The sequence below is a fragment of the Peromyscus leucopus genome, chromosome 1, assembly GCF_004664715.2.
Source record: "Peromyscus leucopus breed LL Stock chromosome 1, UCI_PerLeu_2.1, whole genome shotgun sequence".
Taxonomy (NCBI): Eukaryota; Metazoa; Chordata; class Mammalia; order Rodentia; family Cricetidae; genus Peromyscus; species Peromyscus leucopus.
Window position 1 is genome coordinate 77,057,214 of NC_051063.1, and position 27,032 is coordinate 77,084,245.

Sequence of the window (27,032 nt, forward strand, 5' to 3'; positions counted from 1 at the left end):
GCCCAGGTTTGATCCCTAGAAAATGGAGAGGGTGGTTGACGACCTCCACAGTAATTTAAAATGGCAAATAATCTGAAGACATCTCTTCAAAGAACATACACAAACAATAAACACAATGTGACAAGATACAAAGACAGGCATCTTAGCACAGGTCAGAAACCACAGGAAGCAAACTGAGGCAGGAGGATCATGAATCTACAGTTAACCTAGGCTATGTAGTTAAGTTCCAGGCCAGCCTAGACACATAGTAAGACTCTCAGCATTAAATAGGGGGGATGGGGGGTGGGAGGGAATGTGGAAGGAGCAATGACTCAGAGTTTCGAGATTAAGAGTGCCAGCATTGGCTGGGCATTGTGGCACACATTCCAGGATAGCCAGCTAGCTACAGAGCTTTGTTGTGAAACTGTCTCCAAAAAAGTTGCCAGCGTTTACATCAAGAGGCTCAAAATAGCTTATAATACAGTTCAAGGGGATCAGATGCCCTATTCTGGCCTTAAAGAGCACATGCACACACATGCGCACATATAAAGATATATAACATACACAAAATAAACATTTTAAAAACCTTTTTTAAAAAGGAGGACTAATGCCAGACAGTGGTGGCACAGCACTGGGGAGGCAGAGGCAGGCAGATAGATCTCTGAGTTCGAGGCCAGCCTGGTCTACAGAGTGAGGTGCAGGATAGGGCTACACAGAGAAACTGCCTCAAAAACAAACAAACAAACAACAAACAACAAAAAAACCAACTAACCAACCAACCAAAAACACAAAAAAGAGAGAGCAAGCACTGGTGATATAGCTCAGTGGTGGAATTTTTGCTCAATAAAGAGTAGAGGTTTAACAAAGAAAAAACATCATCTCTGATAGGGAGAAAAAGACAGGATAAGATCTGAAGGGAATAGCTGGAACTTTCTGCTCCTGGGCTATTTAATTTTGTACTGTTGAGTTTACTCTTTGGTGCTGGATACAATCCCTAGCACCAAAACCCAAACTAAACACCCCCGAGAAAGTAAGACATTAATATTTCTGTTTTACAGACTGGAATACACACCCACAAAACAGGAGTCTTATCCAAATGTGACTTGGCCCCTGATAACACTACACTTTGTAACAACACTACAAGAAAAAACTCCATTTCCAATTCCTTTGTGAAAGTAAAACTTACCAGATAGAAAGGGGAACGAGGTGGTGGTGGGGGCTGGCGTCGAGGCCGGGGCCCACTGAACGAGGTAGCAGTGGGAGTGGGGCTGGGAGGACCAGATCGCAAAGTCAGTGTCTCAGGCTCATCCTTGGGAACAGACAGCCGGTTGACCATGGTGGCAGGCAAGGAAGCGGCACCAGATGCCGAAACGACGAGGGAAGACGCCTGGGAAGCTGGAGCCTGTGTTAAGGCTGGGGCCAGGGCTAACGTCTGGGTGGCAGATGGACCCAGAGTGGGCACAGGAACTGGGGCAGGGCTCAAGGTCAGTGTTTGCACCGAAGTTGGGACCAGGAGTGAAGCAGATGATGATGCAGGAGCCAAAGTCAGTGTGTGAGCTGGAGTTGGGCCTACTGGAGAACTTGGAGCCAAAGGGGGTGCTGGAGCCAGAGACAGTGTTTGAGTTGGACCCAGTGGTACTCCTGGTGCTAAAGACAGTGTCTGTGCTGGCGTTGGAGTCAATGACAATGTCTGAGTTGGAAAGGGGCCCTGAGGACTCCCTGTTCCCAAAGAATGTGTCTGAGATGGAGACAATCCACCAAGAGTTGCTAACGTTGGGGTTAGGGTCAATGTCTGAGAAGAAGCCAGGCTTGAGAGAGCTGATGAAGCTGGGGTTGACACCATAGTCTGAGTTGATGAGGGAGCCAACACAGGAGTTGAAGCTGATACCAGTGATGATGAGGGTAAAGGGGTTCCTGGCATTGATGGTGGTGTTACAGATGGAATCGGAGTCTGTGATGGAGCCAGAAGAGGGACAGAGCCTGGTGACGGAGCCAGAACTGACAGTGGAGCCAGAGGAGAAGTTGGAGAAGGGCCCAGGATTGCTGTCTGTGAAGCCACCATAGGAGTCAGAGAGGTGGATAAAGCCTGAGATGTAGAAGGTGCTGGAGCCAGAAGGGAAGCCTGAGCTGGAGCTGAACTTGGTGATACTGGGAAAGGACTGGTTAGAGCTGAAGCTGGCAGCAGGACAGGTGAGCATGCTGGGGCCACAGCTGAGTTCAATCCTGGAACATGTGAAGAGGTGGTAGCCAGCAACAGAGAGTGACCAGATGTCTGAGGTGGGGACAGGGCTGGAGTAGTGGCCAAACCCAGAGCCAAGGCTGACACTGACGGGGAAACCCCAGCTGACGCCAAAGGTGGTCCAGAGCCTGCTGAGACAACAGCCAGTGCTGGAGCCACACTGGTCAACAGAGCTGGACCTAAATCTGAAACAGGCAAGGGTGCTGTGATGGGGATGGTCAGTGGAGCAGAGCCTGGGGCAGACAGTGTGGTAGGGACAGAGATGGGAAGTGAGGATGACACAGGGACTGAGACTGTCGAGGACACAGGACTAGCAAGGGGAGAGGAATTGTGAACTGTCATCGGAGAAGAGGCTGGCCCAGGGAGTGAGGATGGCATGTGCAGAGAAGAAGAAATGGTCATGGGAGCAGCTCCAGGTGCCGATGCTGTGGAGACACAGAGGACAAGTTAGCTTCACGAAGAATTATTTTTCTGCTCCTGCTACTACCTGTCCCAACCCTTCCACTAACCCACAAGCTTCACCAATTTCCCAGAAACCCTTCAGTCCCACAATACGAGGTCAAAATTTTAAGAAGTAAGGTGGTTTAGCCTTTCTTTCTCTAAGATTCTGACAAATGTATCTTAAATAGGTCAAGGCTCAAGACTCATAGTAAATATGCTAACAAAGGGATCTTTTGTGACTTGACTAAGAGACCTTCAGGGCTACCAATGTGTCATTCATCTCTGATAAAAAATTTCTGGCCTCAGCCATTATGAACTCACCACTGACTTCAGGCGAAGGACTGTGGACCAGCTTGAGGAGGGGCCTCACTAGAGTGGGTGTTGGTATAGGGGCACGAGTAGTACCCAGAGTGGGTGTGGTCAGACGGCTAGGGGTTAATGTGGGGCGTGACGTCAACACAGCTGGAAGCCCAGAACTTGAAGGCCGAGGTGCTGGTGCCAGTGGTGGGACAGGTGTCAGTCCATCCCGAGGGGCTTGTCTTACTACAATCTTCACCACGCCTGTATTGTTCACCATGGATGACGGCACTGCAAGAGGAAGCCACATTGAGAGGAAGGTAGAAAACAAACAAAGAGACCCAAAGGATGCAAAAAGTCCAGGGGAAAGAAAAAGTGGCAGACAGATATTGGAGATACTGGCAGGAGACACAACACGGAGGGAAGGCTAGACACACAGTTGGCTCAGGACACACCTGAAAGGACCAAGGCCAGGTAAGGGCTGAGTAAATACAAAGGCCAAGAGCCTCACCCTGGTTAGCAGCAAGCGGAAGGCTGAGGCCAGTGGGGGCAGGGGTGGTGCTGGGGGTCGAAGAAGGCAGCACAGAGACAGGGGTGGGGCCAGGGGTCGGGGCCACGGCCTGGATCAGGGCCACATGGGCAGGCTGGCTGATGAGGTGGTGCTGCCCCCCTGCTGACACCAGGTGCACCACATTCCCTGGGTTAAGGGAAAAGAGAGAAAGAGAGAAAGAAAAAAAGAAAGAAGCACCTATCAGCCTGAGGGCAGAGGCAAGAGCAAGAGAAAGAATAGGCAAGAAGTAACAGCTCTAGAATTATCCTTTCCTATTTTTAGCAAAGACCCCTTCCAACCATTCCCTCTGGCCCTACCCACCAAAGCTAAGGAACATAAAGGCTGACATCTAAAGAGTCACACAAACAAAGACAGAGTAAAGAGGAAAAAGGCAGGACAGGGGGTGGGTTTTACCTACTTTGCAGCGGGCGGGGCTGCCCCACAGCCAGCTGGCGCACCTGGGCACCAGTCAAAGTCAGTTTGTTGCCCTGGATTTGGAAGGTGAGAGGTTTGCTTCCCCCGGCACTCGCCACTGGACGTTGTGCCAAGGAGGCCAACTGCCCGATGCTGACCACTTCTCCAGCTACAAACAGAGAAATCCTTATGCACACAGGACTCGTGCTGTCCAAAAGCCCATCCATCTTAGACCCCCACAAAGCACCTATCTTCCTGAGTCTAAACCTTCCTCCTAATTTATCACGCTCGAGAAACTAAGCCCCCCTGGGAGGGGCCTTTGTGTCCAGTGCCATTTGTCTGTGACTTCCTTCACACGCTCTGTTGGCTTGTGACCAGACAAACAATACTTCTTGCTCTGCACTATCTTTTTACCTTAATTTATTTGTCTCATGATTTTGCATCCAAGAGATGAAACTCAGGGCCTTATACATGCTGGGTAAGTAATTTACCACTGAGTTACACCACCATCCTCCAAATACTTACCTTGCTGAGCTTACCACTATTTACTCATCTATGGGCCATCTCCCCTATGGAATAAACTGTGAATTTCTTGACATCTCTTATTTATGATTTACCATTATCTAGCAAAACACCTAATGTGAACTAGCTGCCTAGAACTTGGTTTTCGTGCTTTTCCTACAGCTCTCTAGCATGTAGCTTTTTTATCCCAAGACCCTCAACACATAGGCCTGATAACTTACAGGGCAGACGAGCCTGCATTTCAGGAGATAAGATGAGGCGTTGTGGTGTAGAATTCGGAGCTGGCACTGCTGTAGTGGTAACAGTTGCTATGGTGGTGGAAGTGGTGGTAGCAGCAACAGGAGAGAAAGTGTAGCCTGGAGGCACTGTGAGGGGCTTCAACAGGCTAGAGGAGCCTGGAGGTGGAGCTGGGCTCAGGCGAACTGGGGCAGGTGGGGCTGGCTTCAGTGACAGGGTTGGTGTGGGAGGCCGTGAGGTCCCACTCATGACTCCCATGGGGGATGGCAACACTGCAGATACAAACATCTGTCAGATACATCTTGACAAACGCCTTAGCTGGGCTGCAAAATCCTCCATACTACCATTCCTTCTAGCCTACTGAACATTATGCTCCCTAATCCTTGAACTCTTTTAATTTCACTACTTTGTACCTAGAAGTAATCCCATTACACTTGGTTCCATTTTAACTCACCCTGGGGGAGAGAACCAGTATTTGGCTGCAAGGGAGACAAGAGAACAGGTCCAGGCGGCCGGGAAGCAGGAACAACTGGGGTTCCGGCAGGCGAAGCTGACACCATGAGTGGTGCTGGCAGCACTGGGGGGACTGGACCAATGGTGGGCTGGGCTAAGACCTCAGGGCCTGGAGGGGGGCGGACTGGGACAGGGCCAAGGGGTGCCCGTGGGCTGTTCACCACCACCACTGTACGGCCTTCTTGCTTGGGCACTGGCTGCAGCATCCTATTACGAAAAATTAAAGGGTTAAGGAGACACAGAAGGAGAATGAGTAACAAAAGAAACTAAGACAAGGCAGGAAGACTATACAAACAAAAAGAAAAAGGAAGAGAGATCCCCTTATGGAGAAAGTGGTACAGAGAACCGGAGATTACCAGAAAGTACCAAGAGAAAACAAACACATCAGCAACACAGGACTCCCTCTCAGAGCTCTCCCATCATTTGCTTCCCCAATCCCTTTACAGCAAGCACACTGAAGCAACCTGTATGAACTAACCTAGCTTACAAGTCTTTCTATTTCAATTCCTCCTTTTCTTTCAAGAAAGGCATCCCCTTATTCCTTAATGCATGTACCTGTTGACTTTCATCTTGACTGGCTTGGGTCGAGGTGGGGGATCAGGAGCAGTAGCTACTTCTAACAGAATGCGGCGGGAAAGACGGTGGCGGGGTAGAAATGTGTCAGCCTCATATCGAGAGACTCTACCCTCCAGGCCAATAAGATCAAACCGACCCATGTCAATGCGCTGCCACAAGAAGAAACACAAGGCATGTTATCAACGGAATCATTTTGGTAATGTCTTGGATATGACATCAAAAGTAAAGGTTAACAAAAGAAAACTGACAAACTGGAGTTTAATAACTAAACAACTGGTTTCATAAAAAAAAATCAGCAATGTCTTGGATATGCACACATTTCTAATGACATAAAAGTGATCAATAAGCACATAAAAAGATGCTGAAGATAATCATTAGGGAAATGCAAATCAAAATTACAATGAAATAATAATTCACATATTAACATAGCTATTACTTTAAAAAATCCTTTGGAAAGGATGTGAACAGAAGCCCTGCAACACTACTTGAAAGAAATGTAAAATATATAGCAGCAGCTATATTAGAAGTAGAATTATCACATGATATAAACTTTTTTTTTTAAACTGGCATTATTTCTTTCTCTTTCTCTCTCTCTCTCTTTTTTTTTTTTTTTTTTGGCTTTTCAAGACAGGGTTTCTCTGTATAACAGCCCAGGCTACCCTGGAACTCCATTTGTAGACCAGGTTGGCCTCAAACTCACAGAGATCCACCTACTTCTGCCTCCCAAGTGCTGAGATTAAAGATGTGCACCACCACTGCCCAGAACAACTTCATTTTTGAGCATAGATTCAAAATAGGAAGCAGGGACTCAAACAATTATCTATACATTTATAGTAGCATTAGTCATAAAAGCAGAAAGGTGGGCTGGGTATGGCAGCGCATGCCCCTAACCCCTGCATTCAGGAGGCTGAGGCAGAAAAGATCTTAGGTTCAAGGATGACCTGGACATAGTAACACCCTGTCTCAAACAAATTTTAAAAACTAAATTTATTCATTCAAAAGGCAAAGCAGGTGCCCACTGAGAGATAACAAAATAAAATGTAGCATTATCCACACAATGAAATTACTATTTAGTATTAAAAAAAGAAATCTGTCTGAGAAGAGCACCTGACGCCCTGGTTTGGCTTTGGCTTCTCCAACAAAAACTCTCACCTGGAATTCCTTGATTTCCACCCCGCTGGCCAGCCCTATAAAAACTCCCAGGCTGCTAGCCCCCACAGTGAGCCAATTCTTCAAAGTCAAAGTAAGGCTAGCATATATTCTGGAAGAGAAGTGAGGAAGTGAAGTGGACAAATTGTGGGCCTCGAGAGTTCTAGTTTCTGTCGCCCTCCCCTAAGCAGGACAGATAATTAGTGTGGAAAAGGAATCCTGTATACCGACTACCCATGCAGTGAGAGGGCACTTCATTCCACTGCAAGGGACATTAATGTCCCATCTCAGGAAATTGCCAACCCTAGCCTCTAAGCTACAAAGGGAAAACCAGGTTTTCTCCACCCGCAGTGGAGAAAAGAGGGAAGGACTAGGCAGAGTTCCAGGTTTCTTAATGAGTCATTCTCAAGGAGCACTATTTAAATGTATGATGGGAATGAAAGGCTATTATTGAAGTTTACATCCAAAATGGCTCCATGATTCTGATGGAGGTCCCAGGAGTAACTCTGCTACCTTCACTCAGTGGTTGACTCTGAACTAGGGACTCATGGGTGATCTGACAGCCTGCCACATTTCCCAGGTTATTTGTAAATATGAAAGCCAGTATCACTTTGCTGGAGCTCAGACTACAGGCTTTTTTTGCACTTCAAGAAAAGAGTAAAGGAGCCGGGTGGTAGCACACATCTTTAATCCCAGCACTCAGGAGGCAGAGGCAGGTGGATCTCTGTGAGTTCGAGGCCAGTCTAGGCTACAGAGTAAGTTCTAAGAAAGGCACCAAAGCTACACAGAGAAACCAAAGAGTAAAGGAAGAACATCTCCAAGGAGCTACTTCTCTCCCTCGCCTCTCTATCCAGTTCACATCTGAGACTGTAAATACATGTTAACAGAGTGTTTTGTGGTGATCTTTTCTCTATTCTCTTGTTAACCACAGCCTATTATCAACATCTTATTTGGGGGAGGAGGTGTGATGTTGTACATAAAGCTTGTTATTTATACTGCTACTAAACACTGGGATTACAAACTATGCCACTATGATCTGAATGATAAAAATACCCCCACTTTTTTTGGTATTGGGAGCAGGGTATCCAAGTCTCAGGTATTGCAGGGCTAGACTAAATCTATATGGTTGAGGATGCATTTGAATTTTTAATCCTCTAACCTCCACACCTCACAAGTATGGACCAGCGTGTCCAGTTGATATGGTGATGGGGATTGAACTCCATGTTTTGTGCATGCTAAGCAAGCATACTCTCAGCTGAGCTATACTCCAGGCCTAACATTCTCTTTTAAGAAGGTATATTAACTTTAAAAATGGGCTGGGGGAGGACTTTTTACATATGCTACAGTGTGGAAAAACAAGTACTTGATGACTTTATTTCATCAAGTACTCAGAATAGTAACAGAGTAGACGGGTAGATGTCAGGGGATTGGGGAAAAGGAAGAGATGTTCAATAGGTACAGTGTTTCAGCTTCAGAAAACAAAAGCAATTCTGAAGATGGATGGTGGAGATGACTGTACACTATAAATGCCCTTGATGTTACTGAAGTGTAGACTTAAAATAGGTTAAAATGATAATTTTGTTGACTATATTTCACTATTACAAAATTAAGGGATTCAGGTTCATGGCACATGTCTGTAATCACAGCATTTAAAAGGTAGAAGCAGAAAGATAGGAGTTTGTGGTTATCCTGGAATAGATGAGACCCTATCTCAAAAGGTGGGAACGAGCAAGCCTGGGTACATGCTTTTGATCTCAGTACTGGGGAGGCAGAGGCAGGAGGATATCTCTTCAGCGTGGTCTATATAGTTCCAAGGATACATAGTAAAATCCTGTCTCAACAACAATAACAAAAAGGTGGAAGGAATAAGAAAAAATAGTATTTACTAAATAATAATAGATATGCCAGACATTTTCAAAAAGTTTAAACTTAATTCTCAGGCACATTGCCTATAATCCCTGCTTTTATGGACAAGGAAGCTTAGGCTTATAATTAACTTGCCAAAGGTCACATGACTAGAAAATAATGAAGCTAGGAAAATAGTACTGAGTTGATGAAATAAATCATGAATATGCAAAAGGTCAGACCCTAAAGAAGAGATAGGAAGGAAGTTTGGATAAGAAAGCACTAACCTTAGGGAAAACTACATACCTGGAGTGGGTGGACATCAGTGGCCCTTAGCACCAGAGAGGCGGTGCTAAAGCAGATGCCTGGGGTGATGAAAGGGGAGGTAACAGGTCGAGGGTCAAATAGATTTGGATGATTGCAGACTTTGCGCAACTGCATCAAAATGTTGATGACACTCATGAAATGGCCTGTAGCTAGTGTCTCCTTAGTTCTGGGGAAGAGAGGAAAAATAAATAAGGGACATTCTAACAGCTCCCTGGATTCTAACCCAGAGTATCAGGGTCTACCCTCAGTCCTCCCTTACGTGGTCTGGGCCATGAAGTCATCATAGAGACAGCGTTGGCGCTTGGAAAGCCGGCATCGAATAACATGCTCATACTTTTTGGGCATCTGCTTCTCAACATCCACCTTAACTCGGCGAAGCAAAAAAGGTCGCAGAACCTAAAGGCAAATAAGCAGGGTGCTAACTAAAGAGTGGGTGCTAAGCTCCCCAAAGTCCATCTAGATGGGTCCCAGCCCCAGAATAGGCAGAGTACTGGTTTAATCCACCAGCAAACTGTCATCAGGCATGTCAGATACCAATTATACATAGATACAACTCTTCCTTTCATGTAACTTACTGTTTACAGAGAAGACAAACACAAAGATAATTATACCACATCATACAAGAGCGAACTAACTTTGAGAGATGACTCAAATTACACTTGGAGGAGTGACTATTTGTTACATGACTGCAAAAATAAGTCAGGCATGACAGCCTGTGTGACTGTAATACCAGCGCTTTGGAAGAGTGAAGCAAGCAAATTATTTGGACCCAGGAATTCAAGACCACTCTGAGCAACTTAGTGAAATCCTTACCAAAGGAGTAATATAAATAAACAAATAAATAAATATCCAGGAGAGAAACTGAGTAAAACTTGTAGCTCTGTGCAATCAATATACAACTCAATGAAAGAGAGTACTCTTAACATGCCTAAGGCCCTCGACTCAATTGCCAATGCTTTAGGGGGGAAAAAGTGGCCCTGACAGTCTAGAATTCTAGAGGCAAGTAAGTATCTGTAATCACAGGGTATAAAAGAGCAAAGGCAGGCTGATCTCTGTGAGTTCAAAGTCAGTCTAATGTATATATGTAGTTACAGGACAGCCAGGGCTATGTAGAGACCCTGGCTCAAAAAAAAAAAAAATTGCTGGGCAGTAGTGACACTGGCTTTTAATCCAAGCACTCAGGAGCCAGAGGCAGGAGGATCTTTTGTGAGTTCAAGGCCAGTGAGTTCCAGGATGGCTAGGGCTACACAGAGAAACTCTGTTTTGAAAAATAAAACAAATCTCATAGGACATAATCTTCAATATATCAATGAAGGTAAGAGTACCAGTTTTGAAGGGTATTGTGGTGCACACCTTTTGAGTTCCAGGACATCCAGGGCTACTCAGAGAAACTGTTTGGAAAAACCAAAACAACAACAACAACAACAAAACTTTCCTGGTTTCTAACTTGGTTTTGTAAAAAGATGGTATAACTTACCAAGATAGAATGATAAACCAGAAATATGTGCTGACAACAAAATGAATTCAAGAGAAGCTATCAATTAAGAGAAATTATCAATTAAAGATCCTATATACAGCTGGGTGTAATGGCACTTGCCTGTAATTCCAACACCTGGGAGGCAGAGGCAGGAAGATCTCTGAATTCCAGGCCAACCTGGTCTACAGAGCTAGTTCCAGGACAGCTTAGGGCTGCTACACAGAGAAACACTGTCTCAAAAAAAAAAAAAAAAAAGAAAGAAAGAAAGAAGAAAAAAAAAATCAAGAAATATCCTATATATTACCTACCCACTCAGGACTGAGTAACCTTAAGTTCAAGCCTTACTTTGGCTCCACATCAAAATCCTGTTTCCATTAAAAGGGGTTGGGGGTAATGGTTGCACACACCTTTCTTTAATCGCAGCACTCAGGAAGCAGAGGCTGATGGATCTCTGTGCGTTCAAGGCCAATCTGTTCTATATAACAAGTTCTAGACCAGCCAGAGATACACAGAGACTGTTTCAAAAAGAAAAAAGGGAGGGAAAGCAAGCAAAATATGGCTTAGTGGTTGAGAAAATGTACTGCTCTTGCAGTCTACTGGAGTTAGGTTCAGAGCATCCACATTGGGTGGCTCACAGCCATCGACACGTGCCAGGAGGTTTCAAACATTCTGAAGACTCCTGCTCATACCTAAGTAAGATCATATTCTCTCATCCTCCCTCTCCCTCTCCCTCTCCCTCTCCCTCTCCCTCTCTCTCTCTCTCTCTCTCTCTCTCTCTCTCTCTCTCTCTCTCTCTCTCATACACACACAGCCAAAAAAAACCCCAACTTAAAAAAAAAAATCATTTTATGTGTGCACAGGTGCTTTGGCTGCACATATATAAGGGAACATGTATGCCTGGTGCTCACAGGTCCCAGATACCCTGGACCCGAGTTACAGATAGGGAAGAGAACCTGGGTCCCATCAAAGAGCCACTTGTGCTCTTGATAACCGAGACATCTCTCTAGCACCCCATTATTCTTTTGGGTTTTTTCTTTTCTTTTTCTCTTTCTTTCTTTTTTTTTGGAGACAGGGTCTCACTATGTAGCTCTGGCTGTCCTGGAACTCACTATGTAGACCAGGCTGACCTTGAACTCACAGAGATCTATCTACTTCTGCCTCCTGAGTGTTGGAATTAAAAACATGTGCTACTATGCCAAGCAATTTTTCTTAAATCTATTTTTGTTGTTTTGAGACAGGGTTTCTCTATACAGGCCTGGTTACCTTGCAACTTACTATAAACACCAGACTGTCCTCAAACTCACAGAGATCCACCTGCCTCTGCCTCTGAAGTGCTGGGATTAAAGGTGTGTCATAAAACATTTGTTTGCTTATTTAAAAAACAAAACAAAGCAAAAACAAACAAACAAACCAAAAACCCAAAAAAAAAAAAACAGCTGGGTGTGATGTCACCCACCTTTCACCCCAGCATTAAGGAGGCAGAAGCAGGCAGATGTCTGTGAACTTCAGGCCAGCCATCACTAAATATTGAGACTTGTCTCAAAAGCAAAAAACAGCTAGTCGGGCTGGAAGGATGGCTCAGGGGTTAAGAGCACTGGCTGCTCTTCCAGAGGTCCTGAGTTCAACACCCACATGGTGGTGCACAACATCTACAGTGGGATCTGATGCCCTCTTCTGGAATAAAGGCATGCATATATACATAAAATAAATGCTTTTTAAAAATAAATAAATAAAAGCAGCTAGTGAAAAACAGAATTCAAGTCAAGTCATCTAGAAACTTAAGCAATTATAAACACAAATGAAAGAGTTATTATCACATAGGCAATAGTCAATGCTTTGGGAATGAGTATGCTCGTGAAATACATAGATGAAGTGGATAAAACAGCCAGAACAAAGGGGGAGAAATTACTCTGTGTTTAATAGTGCATACTGCTCTCGTAAAGGACTGAAGTTCAGTTCCCAGCACCCTTGTTATGGGGTTTACAACTACCTGTAACTTCAGCTCCAGCTGCCTTCTGGCCTCCACAAGCATACACATATGTACAAACACACATACGCACATAAAATAAAATTAAGTTGTCTAGAGGTGATGGCGCACGCCTTTAATCCCAGCACGTGGGAAACAGAGGCCATCCTGATCTACAGAGTGAATTCCAATACAGCCAGAGCTATGCAGAGAAACCCTGTTTTGAAAAACCAAAAGAAAAAAAGAAAAGAAAGAAGGGGAAGGGAGTTTGCAAAATGTTGAAATATAACTGTTAAAAAGCTTGAAGAACCAGAGACAACCTCCACCCCAAAGAGCGAGCCATGAGATAGAGGTCAGTGATAGAGTATTTGCCTAGCATGTGCAGCAAGGCCCTAGATTTAAGTTCCAGTACCATGAAAGGTGTAGTGGCACACGTCTTTAATCTCAGTGCTCAGGAGGCAGAGGCACATGCAGCTCTGTGAATTCAAAGTCAGCCCACCTAGTCTACATATGGAGTTCCAAGGCAATCAGGACTACATGAAGAGACGCTGTCTCAAAAAACAAACAAACCCCAACAAAACACATTAAGTCTAGAATGGGGCTAGAGATGGCTCAGAGGTTAAGAGCACTGGTTGCTCTTACAGAGAACTTGCATTGAAGTCTCCACATTACATGGTGGCTCACAACTGTCTGTAACTCATTACCAGAGTATTCACGCTCTTCTGACTTCCTTCCTTGAACACTAGGCAAAGTGTATGATAAACATAACATATGCAGGAAAACACTATACATATCAAAATAAAAACCTAAAAAGTAAGTTTGTTCAGATAAAGAGAAATCATAGCACATTATCAAGACCCAAAGAAAATAAGAAAAAAACATTCCCAAGTACAGAAAACAAAGAGTGACTAATGCAAGGCTGCTCAGCTTGGCAATGATTATGAACATTACAGCTTGACAACTTAGTTCACCCTAGCACTGACTTCTCCCTCTAAAGCTTTACTAGGTATTGCCCTTAACTTTTACTATACAAACAAGGCAGGCCCTACCTTGTGAAGGCGTTTGACCAGACCTTCATTATATTCTTGGCTTCCCTCAATCATGCCAGTTAGAGGGTTAGAGAACCATTCCTTGAACTCTCGATGAGACTGGAAGACATGTGGCATTAAAAAATGCATCAAGGACCACAGCTCCATGAGGCTATTTTGCAAGGGAGTTCCTGTCAGGAGCAGGCGCCTCTGGCTGTAAAGGGAGAAGGAATTATGATAAGGACAATCTGGAAAATCCCAACTTTCTGACCACCCTTAATATACTTCTTAACCCAGGCAGCCAACCCTTCATGCCAAGACAACTCTCCCATGAATGTCTATATTCATCTTTACCTGTTGAAGTTGAGCAGTGACTGCCACCGTTGGGACTTGAAATTCTTGATATTCTGAGCCTCATCCAGAATGAGATAGCGCCAGTTCTTGCGACGAAAAGCCTGGTGATCCTGTAGCACCAGCTTGTAAGATGTGATACACACATGGAAAGCATTGGGCTTGGTCCAGCCCTAAGAGGTCAAAGAGAAAGCAGCATATTAATGAGGGAGGGAAAACACACAGAAAAAAACAAAGGGAAAGGGAAAGTGTGTTCAAGTACTCAAGGAGAGAATTAGGTTGGAAGAAATGAAACAGTACCAGTAAGAATGGAGCAATAGGAAAATGAGGCAAAGGAATTCATATGAAGAAAGGATCTAACTGAAGGACATCAATGAGGGAAGTGATGACAGAGAAGATCAAACCTGCCGCTTGAGCTTCCTCTCTTTCTGAGCTCCATAGTAAGTGAGGATTTTAAAGCTGGGACACCAACGTTTCAATTCCATCTCCCAGTTCAACATCACGCTGGTAGGAACAATGATTAAATGAGGACCCCAGTTACCTGTTTAGCAAAACAAAAGGTGTATCAAGATTATGAGAACCTTGCAGCTCTGTATAGCCCCAACCATCCTGGAACTGGCTATGTCTGTGTCACCACTGTCAGGGTGCACCCAAAAAAAAATTTTCTAACGCACTATTTTTTTTTTTTTTTTTTTTTTTTTTTTTTTTTTTGGTTTTTCGAGACAGGGTTTCTCTGTGTAGCTTTGCGCCTTTCCTGGAACTCACTTGGTAGCCCAGGCTGGCCTCGAACTCACAGAGATTCGCCTGCCTCTGCCTCCCGAGTGCTGGGATTAAAGGCGTGCGCCACCACCGCCCGGCACGCACTATTTTTTTTAAAAGATTTATTTATTTATTATGTATACAGTGGTCTTTATTATGTATACAGTATTCTGTCTGCATGTATACCTGCAAGCCAGAAGACAGCACCATATCTCATTACAGGTGGTTGTGAGCCACCATGTGGGTGTTGGGAATTGAACTCAGGACCTCTGCAACAGCAGCCAGTGCTCTTAACCACTGAGCCATCTCTCCAGCCCCCCTTGCAGCTCTGGTTCCTTAAACAAAACCCTGATCAGCATCTTCTAATGTTGTGTAAGACTTCAGCACCCATGCTGTCCTCCTTACATAGTTACTGATAAGACTCAATAAGCTACCGAGACTGCAGTAAGAGAACAAATATTTCACTCTCCTACAGCAAAATCACCACTAAATGAGATCCCCTACCAGTGATCAGCCAAGAGGCACCAAGAAGAAGCTACCTTTCTCACAGGCCAAGTGAGCAAGCAAGGAGATGGTCTGGATTGTCTTCCCCAGTCCCATCTCATCTGCAAGAATGCCATTAAGCTTTTTCTCATACATAGTAACCAGCCAGTCAAGGCCAATGTGTTGGTACTCTCGGAGCTGGCCCCGCAGAAGAAGTGGAATAGGTGTCTTCACCTAGTACAGAGGAAATTATCACACATAGTAGAAATGAGGCACTTGTTAGTAGGAAACAGTAAAGTCAAGATATGAGAAAGTAGAACTGTAACCTATAGATACCTGGGTAGTGGCCAAAGTATAACCCTTGGGCTGGAGACTTTCAGCTGCCGCAGCAATATCAGTAATTTCTTTCTTGGGCCCTAGAGTGGTGGTGGGACCTGGGGTCGGAGGCCCACTGCCCCCATCTGCCTCACTCCTTTCCTCATCTCGAGCAAGCAAGTATTCCACCCCAAAATCATCATCATCATCGTCATCATCATCATCTCCCTCATCCTCCTGTTCTTCATCTGCTTGGCTTTGTGACCGAGCATCCTCAGATTCATCAGACTCAGATTCTTCTGACCGTGAACTTCCACTCATTTCTTCCTCCTCCGACTGTTCATCTTCCTCATCCTCACTCTGCTCTTCAGCAGAATCTAAATCATGAGACCAAAGCTTAGTAAGCTGTTCCTCTAACACCCACCCTCCCCAGTCATCCTCTGAACCACATACTTACCTGACTGACTGCTACTATCTTCTTGAGCTGCCTCTTCAACTTCTCTTGTTTCCTCTAGTTCACAGTCATAACTATTGGCTTCAACTTCCTCTTCCTCTTCGCTGTTTCCAGAGCCTGGAGCAGAGGTATCATAGGCATAGGCCCCAGCATATTGTTGCAGTAGCTCCTCCATAGAAAGCTCACCTGATAGGGAAAAGAGAAATAAACATTTGGTTCCTTTACAAGGACTGGGAAATAGTTATTGGAGTGGTACTTGTTTATTTTATCTAAGCTCCATCTCCCAGGCCCAGATCTTTGGGAGAGACTACAGATTTTACCTTTAGCATCAGCTAATAAAACCAATCCTTGTAACAACCATAGTAAGTGTGGCATTCTCTTGATAAGGACAGTCAGTGCCTACCCTTGTAAAAACAAAACAAACAAAGAAAAAACAAAAACACCCAAAACTTTTTTTTCACTGATGGTAACTTATTATCTGTTAGTAGCACACAAACCAAATATTAATTACTCAGAAACAACGTTTCTATAGAAGTGGGTAATGGTACAGGCCATTCACTGGGGGACTGTGGACGTTTAATCTTCAGGTTTTAGACTTTTTATCTTCTTATTCTGCAGCTGCTCAATCTCCTTTTCATGGTGCCTACTCACACCATCCCAGTGTTTTCTCAAGGTGGTCTTTCATTTTCTCTTAGAAGTTTCAATCCTCTGTAGGCTTTTCTCTCTTTCCAAAGGCCCCACTGATCTCTCAGAGAGCGTGCCCTTGTCCAGGCTCTCCTATCAGTCTGCGCTCAAGCCTCAGTTGGCAGGATCTTCACTCCCCAGATACCAAGCCACCTCCAAGCCACCAATGCTGAGCCCACCACTGCCACCTGAGCTGCTGGGCCGCCCTTCTGACATTCTGGACAAACGGTACTCCTCTCCTGCTACAGTCCCTTTCCTTCAGCTCTCAGACCAGTGAGTTCAAACTCCTATGGCAACCACACATCACTTTACTTGTAAGTGCCTTTCATTTACAAACCTGAGTTCTACCTGAGTTACATGAGAAGCATAGGTAATAATCAGTAGCTGGAGCTACAAAGATAAAAAAAATATCTGACATCATCTATTTACCCACCAATGTTCTGCAAAGCAGAGACAGAAAGGAGATTTTCAGTAAAATATCTGCTATATGTCACCTTCTCGAGCCAACTCGCTCAGTTCCATGGCATGGTCCACCTCTCCCTCTAACTGCTCCTCAGCCGCTATGGTGTCCTCTTCATCCTCTGCTACAAAAAGAGAATGGAGTTCCCACTGGTGAGCCCAGAAGGACAGTTCCAAAACCATAGTCTCTCTCTCTCTCTCTCACACACACACACACACACACACACACACACACACACACACACACACACACAGTTCTGGTTAAAAACTCAATGGAAAACAAAACAAAGACATAAATGTAGGAAAGGAATTTGTAGGGAAGAGGGAAGGCTGACAGGGGTGGGAGGGGGGAAACCAAAATGCATTATATACATGTATGGAAATGTCAAAGAATAAACCTAATTACAAGAGAGCAGAGCATTTTGACACATGCCTTTAATCCCAACACTTGGAAGCAGACACAAGTGAATCTGAGTTCAAGGCCAGCCTGGTCTATAGCCATGGATACATAATAGACCCTGTCCCAAGAAAACAAACAACAACAAAAAAGATAAAACTGGTCTGACCTTCATCTTCATTAGCAGTAAACTCTTCATCATCTTCATCAGGATGCCAACGTTGTTGGTTGCACTGTGTTACAGAGGAAGGTGGAGGGTTTACCTGTATGGGAAAGGGTAAAAAAAGTGGGAGGACTTAACATTTGAGCATGAAGTTGGGGTATTGTGGCAAAAGCCTTTAATCCTAGCATTGGGAGGCAGAAGCAACTGTAAACTCAAGACCAGCCTGGACTACACAGTGAGTTCCAGGACAGCCAGAGTCAAACAACAACAACAACAACAAAAAAGTCAGGCTTGGAAGCATACACCTTTAATACCAGTACTTGGGAGGCTAAGGCAAGGTGTCTCTGTGAGTTCGAGGCCAGCCTGGTCTATAAGGCAAGTTTCAGGACAGTCAGGGCTATTACCCAGAGAAATCCTGTCTCAAAAATCCAAAAACAAGCAAAGAAAAAGGAAAAAAGAAAAAGAAAAGCACAGAGTTCAAGATCAGAAAAGCATCACTGTTCCCTTGAGTAACAGCTGCCTCTGGTACAATATCAGGGCAAGGATGTTTTCAAGGGTTTTCTCTCAGCACCAGCTACCAAATCCTGACCCCACTGACTTAGGGAGGACCTGTGAAAAGTGCTAGGAAAGAAATAAAGCAGGACCACATGTGGTGGCTCATATGCCCTTAATCCAAGCACTCCAGAGGCACAGCTCTTTGAATGAGGCCAGCCTAGACCACACAATGAGTTCCAAACCAGCCAGGAATACAAAGTGGGGCCATCTCAAAAAATAAAACAAAGCCAAAAAAGAAAAGGAAAGGAAGGAAGCAAGGGGACCATCGAAATGGCTAAGTGGTCATCAGCAAGCCTAACAACCAAAGCTCAATCCCTAGAACTCATGTAAATACAGGTGAGAATCAACACTACAAAATTGTCCTCTGACCTCTACATGTATACCCACAAAGACAAAATTCCAGTAATTTTTTTTTAGGTCAGTCTAGTCTACAGGAATGCCAGGACCATGTAGCAAATACTCGACTCAAAAAATAAATAAAGAGAATAAAATTTAAAAGTAAGTAAATTACAGGCTAAGAGGATGCCTTATTGGTTAAGAACACTTGCTACTCTTCTAGAGGACCCCAGTTCAATTCCTCGCACCCTTATCAAGCAGCTCATAACCATCTGTAACTCCAGGTCCAGGGGATTCAAAGACTTTAGCCTCTGCTGGCATCTACTCATGGACAGAGACACACAAATCTACACGTAATTACAAATAAAAAAGCACATGACAAGTTTTTAAAAATAACAATAATTTTAAAAAGACCCTTAACATGCAGTAGGACCAATGGTACAAAGGTCCAAAAGAGATTATTTAATTGATTGATTTTTTTTTTTTTTTTGAGATAGGTTTTCACTATGTACCTCTTGCTGTTCTGGAATTCACTATGGAAATCAAGCTGGCCTCCAAGATCTATCTGCCTCTGCCTTCTGAGTACTGAGGTAAAGGTATGTGACACTACATTCAGCTCCAAGAGATTTTTTAAGATGACCATCACAATTCCCGAATTCACATCACCTAACAATTTATATATGTGTGTATACATCTATGTTTGGATGTTTGTGCAAGCTTGTGGAAACCAGAATTCATTGTCTGGTGTCTTCCTGATTTGGCTAGACTAGCTAGCCAGAAAGCCCCAAGAATGCTCCTATCTCTGGCTCTTAATGCTAAGATTCTTGAAACATAACATTGCACATACCTTTTTTATATGGGAAACCGAGGATCGAATTCAATTACTTTACCAACTAAGCTATCTCCCTAGCCCTACCCTAGCAAATGTAAAGTACAATAAATGCTTCCATTATAATTCTAGAAACCTTGCCAAGCAGTGGTGGCACATGCCTTTAATCCTAGCACGCAAGAGGCAGAGCCAGGCGGATCTCTGTGAATTGGAGGCCAGCCTGGTCTACAGAGCGAGATCCAGGATGGGCACCAAAACAACACAGAGAAACCCTGTCTCGAAAAAAAAAAAAACCAAAAAGAAACCTTGCCAATAGCAGGCTGCAACTTGACCCAAACCGTCATCTTCACTCACAATGAAACCCTAATTGTCTTTAATGTGAATTCTCAAAACCAGGGATCAACCTAAGCCCAGGATTTCAGAGCTGAACTCTCCATCTATTTCCCCTCTGAATCTTTCTTTCTGTAGCTCTTCTGTATATACCTCCAAATCCTGAGACGGTTCCTCGTCAACATTTTCTTCAGGCCCATCGTTGGTATCGCTGTCCTGAGACGAGGGTGTCTGAGAGGGGCTGGAAGGTCCACCCAATAGCTGAGGGGGCAGGGAACGGAGCAGCTCTTCCAGTGGCAGTTCTCCCTCATGGCGAAGCAGTTCAATCTCACGCCTCTGCGTCTCTGCATCATTGCCCTCCTGCTGTTCTTCAACCTCAATGGTCTCCTCATCATCCTCTTCTTCCTCTTGGGGTTGGAAGTCCCCATCTGTAGCAGGAGAACAAGGTCACAAAGTCCACGGGCCCTGCAAGCCACAGGGTGGGTTTTCAGCTCTGGAAAGGGCACTTGGGAAAAGCAACAGGACCAAAGAGCACACACACCTTCATCATCCAGCCGAGAAACAGGGGGTGGAGGACTGGATGCTGCTGAGGAAGAACCGAGACAAGGGGACGAGGCAGCTTTGCTGGACGCTATCGGCTGGTTAAGGCTCTGAGACAGAAGGTCTGAATACTTCTCAGTTTGTCCCACAATGAAGTCCAGGTGCAGGTCCAAGGCTTTCTTACGTTTTTCTTCAAGCCGGGACTGTTGTTTAAATTGTACCACCTACCATAACCACAAAAGGCATCATTAATGCATATATTCACTTGTTTATACACTCTTTTAGCCAACTATTTAGGGACACTACCTTTACGGCAGGCTTTGGCCTGGTCATTCAGAAAGAAAAGCTAAAAAATTCTTAAGAGGCTGGTGATTTATATAACACTTCTGAAAAAAACAGAAACTGAATAAACACAAGGGTCAACTTAGTATCGAGTAGCTGGAGAAGATTAGCAAATCTATTTGAAGTTGGACTCTTAAAAAGAAAAAAAAGTGGTTGGGCAGTGATGGCACACATATTTAGTCTCAGCAGAGCAGGCAGATCTTTGAATTCAAGCCCAGCCTAGTCTATGGAGTGAGTTCCAGAACAGCAAGAGTTACACAGAGAAACCCTGTCTTGCAAAAACAAACATAAATAAACTAACAAATAAATAAAAATAGAGTATGTGGGGCTACCAGTGGAGCTCAGGGGGAAGACACATGCCCAACATGAACAAAGCCCTAGTTTGGATGGGGTGGAATGGGATGGGGGTGGGGGTATCTTCTTTAACTACTAACAAGGCGAGCAACAGCAGTACAAAGACCACGAGTAAATGGTCAAGTATGTCAACCAACCTCAAATTAAAAAAAAAATTCAAGCCAGGTGGTAGTGGCACATGTCTTTAATACTAGCATTCAGGAGAAAGAGAAAGAAGCAGACAGATCTCTGAGTTCGAGACCAGCCTGGTCTAGGGAGCGAGTTCCAAGATAGCCAGGGATACACGGAGAAACCTTGTCTTGGAAAATAAATAATAAATTAAAAAAAAAAAAAAAAAAAAAAAAAAAAGCTTGGAGTCAAAACACAGTGACCAAAGTACAAATGTAGCAGCACAAGGCCCTGGGTTAATAAAATTAAAAGGTGACGCACACCTTTAATCCTAGCACTCAGGAGGCAGAGGCAAGTGGATCTCTGTAAGTTGGAGGCCAGCGTGGTGTACATAGTTCCAGAACAGACAGGGCTCTTCAGAAACAGTATCTCAAAAAACCAAAACCAAAAACAACAACAAACAGTAAAAACATGAGGTTGATAAAATATCTTAGTAGGTAAAGGTACTGATTTCCATGCCTGACAACCTGAATTCAACCCCCAGGACCTGCAGAGTGGGAGAGAGAGAGCCAACTCCCACAGGTTGTCCTCCGACCTCAACAAATCCGCTGTGGCTTATGTGCATATACCCGTATGAATAAATGCAATTTAAATAATTTAAATTTTTAAAAAATGGGGCTGGGGGCTGGAAAGATGGCTCAGTGCTTAAGAGCCCTTACTTCTCCTGAAGAGGACTCCAGTTTAATTCTCAGCACCTACATCGGGCAGTTCACAGCTGCCTTCTAGTTCAGCTCTAAATCCAACATCTCTGTCCTACAAGGCCATTAACCTCATGTGCGGATCATATACTCATATACAGATACATTTAACTGAAAAATTATGAAAATAAAGGTCTTTTCAAGATTGGGACTAGAGAGATGGCTCAGAGGTTGAGAGTATGTACTACTCTTCCTGAGGACCTGAGTTTGGTTCCCAGCACTTATATGAGGTGGTTCACAATAACCTCTAACTCCATTTCCCAGAGATCCAACTTGCTCTGGCCTTTATGGGTACCTGCATGTATGTGGTGCACATAAAATTCATACAGGCACACACACATACATAAATAAAACCAATAAATCTTTAAAGAAAAAGTTTCTACCTCTAGACATAGTATCAAACAGCTTTAATCTTCAGCTCTCTAGAGGTAGAGGTAGGTAGATCTCATGGTCAGCCTGGTCTACACAGAAGTTCTAGGCTAGCCAGAGATAGAGAGACTCTGTCTCAAAACAAACAAAAGTCTAGGCAGAGTGGCTGAACCAGGATTTCTGTAAATTCAAGGTCAGCTTGAGCTACAAGAGTTCCAGGCCAGTCTGAACTATAGTGAAGAACTTGTCTCAAACACACAAAGGCAGGATGGCTCAACATCAAGCCTGATGGCCTGAGTTCAATCCTTGGGACTCACATGGCAGAAACAGAAAACACTCCCACAAATTGTCCTTTAACTTTCACCACCGGTGACATGGTGTGTCCCCCAAACCCAATACTCAATAAATAAATGCTAATAAAACATTGTGTGGCTCCAAATAATTTCAAGCCTAGGTGTCATTAGATGGCCCATTCTCAGAACTCAGGAGACTGAAGATGGCTCCATACCATCATAGGCTACATAGGGAAATTCTGTCTCAAAACTACAAAGCAAACATTGCAGCCAAGAATGGAAACTGAAGAAAAGATGAGTTCAAGACTAACCACCAAGATACTATACTCCTATAATCCAGCGCTTGAAAGGAAACAGAGGCAAAAGGATCAGCCTCTGCTACACAGTAAGTTTGAAGCTAACCTGTTTTACATGAAAGTCTTATTTCAAAAATAAACAACAAAGCCAGGCATGGTAGTGCACACCTTTAATCCCAGCACTCGGGAGACAGAACCAGGAGGATCTTTGTGAGTTCAAGGCCAGCGTGGTCTACAGAGTGAGTTTCAGGACAGGTTCCAAAGGTACACAGAGAAACTTTGTCTTGAAAACCAAAAAGCAACAAAAAAGGATACTTAGAAAGTGAGAGGATCAGGAGTTCAAGGTTATCCTTAGCTACATAGCAAATTTGAGGCCAACATGAGTTACATGACACCCTGTCTCAAAACTGGAAGAAAAAGAAAACCAACCTCTGAAATGCAGAAATACCCCTATTTCAAACAACACAGTGTGACAACTATTTATGTGGTAATTTTACACAGTATGCATCACAAACGATCTAGAAATATTTATATCTGTTCATATGTCATATGCATTTTATATACTGGACTTGAGCATCTACAGATCAGATGCCCACAAGAAATTCTAGAACCAATCACACAAACACAAAAAGGGAAAAGCGGGCTTCAGAAATAATTACAACTTAACATATAAGCAGAAGAAACTTTAATGGCATAATCAGGTAAACAACAAACAAGTTTTAGAAAAAACATACTACACACCCTACAAAGAGTAGATGGTCTAGGAGTCAAGGAGTCCTACTCATCCCAAAGATACAACACATATTTTGTCACTAGAAAACAGATCAATGGATGCTACACCCAAAGTTTTAGTTGAGTAGATAGGAAAAGGAAGCCAAGAATTCCTTCCTCCTTGTGACATTCACTGATGGAAAGGTCCAATTTACGGAGAAATGTCATAGAGTTGGAATTGCAGTGTTCAGTTCCTCAGTAAACTTTGGTCAGCCCTATCAACACGCCTTCCTCTAACCTAGTCCAAGACCATCTTTTGTCCAATCTCATTGCTCACCTTCTCCACATTGCTCCAGAACTGCCTGACATCCTTGGCCATGGTAGAAGCAATTCGGCGCAGCTTGGCCTGTTCTTCTCTCCGAGCTCGCTCCTCTTTTTGTCGCTGCTCTTCATGGTGCCGGATTACCATACGTACCACCTATAGAAATAAACACAGTATAAAATCACAGTATAAAATCAATCTCCTTGTCCACCCAATCAAAGACAAAGACAATCAAGGACAAGAAAACCCTGATGTTACTACAGCTTGAAGCACTAAAAAGGGGTTTATAATTTCATCTGCTTCCCTTCTACCTTCCACATAATTCACCCATTAAAGTTTCTTTTTCCATTTTTTGGGGGGTGTGGGAGGGGTAGGGGGTGTTCAAGACAGGGTTTCTCTGTATAGCTGTGGGAGTCCTGAAACTTGTTCTGTAGACCAGGCTGGCCTCAAACTTACAGATTTGCCTGCCTCTGTGTCTCCAGTGCTGAGATTAGAAGTGTGAGCTGCCACTACCACTTGGCTAACCATTAAAGTTTCAAAAGCACCCCTGAAAAATATATGAACAGCTGAACAAACAGGACATACCTTCCGGGCCACACCTCGTTTCCATCGGCGCTCCTGAGCAAAGTCAGCCGAGAGCCACTGCATCTCTTCACATAGATAGTCCCAATGGCCTTTAGGACGGGGAGGCTCTGGCACTTTAGGTAGCCTTTTCAATGACCAGAATCCCTCCTTTCGAAGTTCAGCAATTCGAGTTTCAATTTCAGCTTCCTAATGAGGGGTAACGACATTGACTAAGAGTTTCTGGACATGCAAGTCATCTCACTGCCATGGCTGAATTCCTGGCCCCTGAATGAACTCTGTGTTTTATGCTCCTACCAATTCTACAAGGTAATAGATTCTGTTGAGAGGTGGTGTGGGGAATATCTGGGAAATCAAATGAGTTTCCTGAGATCATACAGCTGGGAAAGAACTGGGATCAAAAATAGGTCGTGAGATTTCTTAGAAATATGATTTCAGTTCAATTTATATAACTGTGTTTGTTTGGTTTGGTTACTGTTTTTTAAAATAGCATTTATCTGTGTAACCTTGTCTGTCTTAGAACTCCCTTTGTAGACCAGGCTGGCCTCGAAGTCAGAGATCCACCTGCCTCTGCCTCTCTCTGCCCCTCTCTGCGCCTCTGCGCCTCTGCCTCTCGAGTGCTAGAATTAAAGCCATGGGCCATCACTGCCCAGCTGTGTTTATTTTAAAAAACATTATTTTGGGGAAAGAGAGCTATAGTTTATACTCAGCAGATATAAGGCTCTCTATTTAATCACTAGCATGGAGGGATAACATGACAAATAGCAGATGGGGTACTTGTCACACATAATAATTTTAGAAAAACTTACTCTATGGGAAAAACACTGAAGATATACATAATCAGATTAATAGTGGTTGCCAATAACAAAAAATTCCCTTTTTTACTAAAAGTTTCTATAATTCATTAAATTTCTGATTAAGAACATTAAATCATTTGAATTTTTTCTTTAACAAGTAGCTTTAAAAAAATTTAGAATAAACCAGGTGTGTGTTAACACCTGTAATCCTAGCACTCTGGGTGCTAAGATGGATGAGCCAGAGGGAGTTACATACTTATATGTTCTAGATTTAGGGCAGCCTAAACTAAAGTTAAGATCCTGTATCAAGCTAGTGGATGGTTATGGTGGTACTGTGTTCCCCAAAATATTGTGCACCCTAATAAACTTATCTGCGGTCAGAGAACAGAACAGCCACTAGACACAGAGGCCAGAAAATGGTGGCACTCACACCTTTAATTCTATCACTTGGGAGGCAGAGATCCATGCAGATCTCTATGAGTTTAAAGCAACACTGGAAACAGTCAGGCATGGTGACTCACGCCTTTAATCCCAGGAAGTGATGGCAGAAAGCAGAAAGGTATATAAGGCGTGAGGACCAGGAACTAGGCAGGTTAAACTTTTAGGCTTTAGAGCAGCAGTTTCAGCTGAGATCCATTTGGATGAGGACTCAGAGGCTTCCAGTCTGAGGAAACAGGATCAGCTGAGGATCTGGCAAGGTGAGGTGGCTGTGGCTTGTTCTGTTCTCTGACCCCAGATAAGTTTATTAGGGTGTTGGGGAACACAATACCACCACAGATGGTAATGTATGCCTTTAATCCCAGCAATCAGGGAGGTAGAGGCAGGTGGATTTCTGTGAGTTCAAGGCCAGCAGGGTCTACAGAGAAACCCTGTCTCAAAAACAAAACAGAAAAAACAAAAAACAAAAAAAACAACAAAAAAAAAAAAAAAAAAAGGAAGAAAGAAAAGAAAGGAAGGTGGGAAAGAGGCAGACAGAAAAGAGTATCAGGAGTTCAAAGTCATCCTCAGGTACAAAGGGAAGCCAGACTAGGAAAGTAAAAACTGTGTGTGTGTGTGTGTGTGTGTGTGTGTGTGTGTGTGTGTGTGTGTGACCATGGAGCAATGTTTGCAGTATGTTTGGACACCACTTGATTGCCTGGTGCACATTGGAGACAAGAGGGAACTGGACCCCCTGGAACTGGAGTTATAATTGTAAGCTGCTAGGTGGGTACTGGGAATGGAACCTCTGGAAGACTAGCCAATGCTTTATACTACAGAACCACTTCTCCATCCCTCAAAGAAAGGAGGGGGAGAGGGGTTGGTTGGCTTCAGGCATTATACTCAAGACAAAGAAGGAATCCACACTCTAAACCCATGGCTAAAAACAAAGACACATAAAATACCCATGGGATAGAGTTAAGACAGACAACTCCCATGAATCTTCATGGGCCTTCCCAATACATACATGTTTAGCTTGTTCTGCAATTTCTGCATGGCTCTTCTCCCACTTTGGGCCCTTGTTGACCAGGTCAGCAGCTTGGGATAAGCTGAGCCCCTCCAGAGGAACTGTGGTACCATCTGGCGGGCCTGGAGGTCCATCCAGAGAGGAATCTTGGGCTATATGTTGCGGGGAGATACCACCTGCCCCACTAGAAGCTGGAGAACTAGATGAGGCAGGGGATACAGGATTGCTCCCTGTCATGCCGTCCGACACCATCTAGAAAAGGGGAAAATCACGGATAAAAAGGATGCTAAGCATTGTGCAAAATGTTTTAAGTACATTTTTCTATTCCATTTTACAAAGAAATGAAACAAAAACAAAATAAAAAAAATCCCTGTAGTGTTAGGCATCACTCTCATTTTTATCAACACAAACACTTTGTTGGTTTGTTTTCTTTTGGGGAGC

The 27,032-nt window shown here is 43.9% G+C and overlaps 1 protein-coding gene and 1 non-coding gene across 5 annotated transcripts in view; both read right to left on the reverse strand.

The window, feature by feature from the left end:
• Positions 1 to 27,032, reverse strand: part of LOC114704376 (Snf2 related CREBBP activator protein) — a 50,434-nt gene that overhangs the window by 17,770 nt on the left and 5,632 nt on the right. For 2 of the 4 annotated variants that reach the window (XM_028885580.2, XM_028885582.2), the window contains exons 4-25: positions 26,592 to 26,843; positions 24,354 to 24,539; positions 23,784 to 23,924; positions 20,217 to 20,439; positions 19,829 to 20,103; positions 17,632 to 17,725; positions 17,101 to 17,190; positions 15,926 to 16,108; positions 15,490 to 15,845; positions 15,210 to 15,387; positions 14,316 to 14,452; positions 13,915 to 14,084; positions 13,582 to 13,774; positions 9,349 to 9,485; positions 9,069 to 9,255; positions 5,748 to 5,917; positions 5,134 to 5,399; positions 4,664 to 4,951; positions 3,925 to 4,089; positions 3,468 to 3,653; positions 2,981 to 3,247; positions 1,166 to 2,643 (exon numbers count right to left, since the gene is read on the reverse strand). In XM_028885580.2, the coding sequence (XP_028741413.1) occupies positions 1,166 to 2,643; positions 2,981 to 3,247; positions 3,468 to 3,653; positions 3,925 to 4,089; positions 4,664 to 4,951; positions 5,134 to 5,399; positions 5,748 to 5,917; positions 9,069 to 9,255; positions 9,349 to 9,485; positions 13,582 to 13,774; positions 13,915 to 14,084; positions 14,316 to 14,452; positions 15,210 to 15,387; positions 15,490 to 15,845; positions 15,926 to 16,108; positions 17,101 to 17,190; positions 17,632 to 17,725; positions 19,829 to 20,103; positions 20,217 to 20,439; positions 23,784 to 23,924; positions 24,354 to 24,539; positions 26,592 to 26,843 (5,622 nt within the window). The remainder of the gene's footprint in view (positions 1 to 1,165; positions 2,644 to 2,980; positions 3,248 to 3,467; positions 3,654 to 3,924; positions 4,090 to 4,663; positions 4,952 to 5,133; positions 5,400 to 5,747; positions 5,918 to 9,068; positions 9,256 to 9,348; positions 9,486 to 13,581; positions 13,775 to 13,914; positions 14,085 to 14,315; positions 14,453 to 15,209; positions 15,388 to 15,489; positions 15,846 to 15,925; positions 16,109 to 17,100; positions 17,191 to 17,631; positions 17,726 to 19,828; positions 20,104 to 20,216; positions 20,440 to 23,783; positions 23,925 to 24,353; positions 24,540 to 26,591; positions 26,844 to 27,032) is intronic. The other 2 variants (XM_028885583.2, XM_028885584.2) reach the window with 2 other exon arrangements.
• LOC114704442 lies at positions 18,121 to 18,250 on the reverse strand. The gene has a single exon (XR_003736259.1). It is a non-coding gene; the product is annotated as a small nucleolar RNA SNORA30/SNORA37 family (small nucleolar RNA).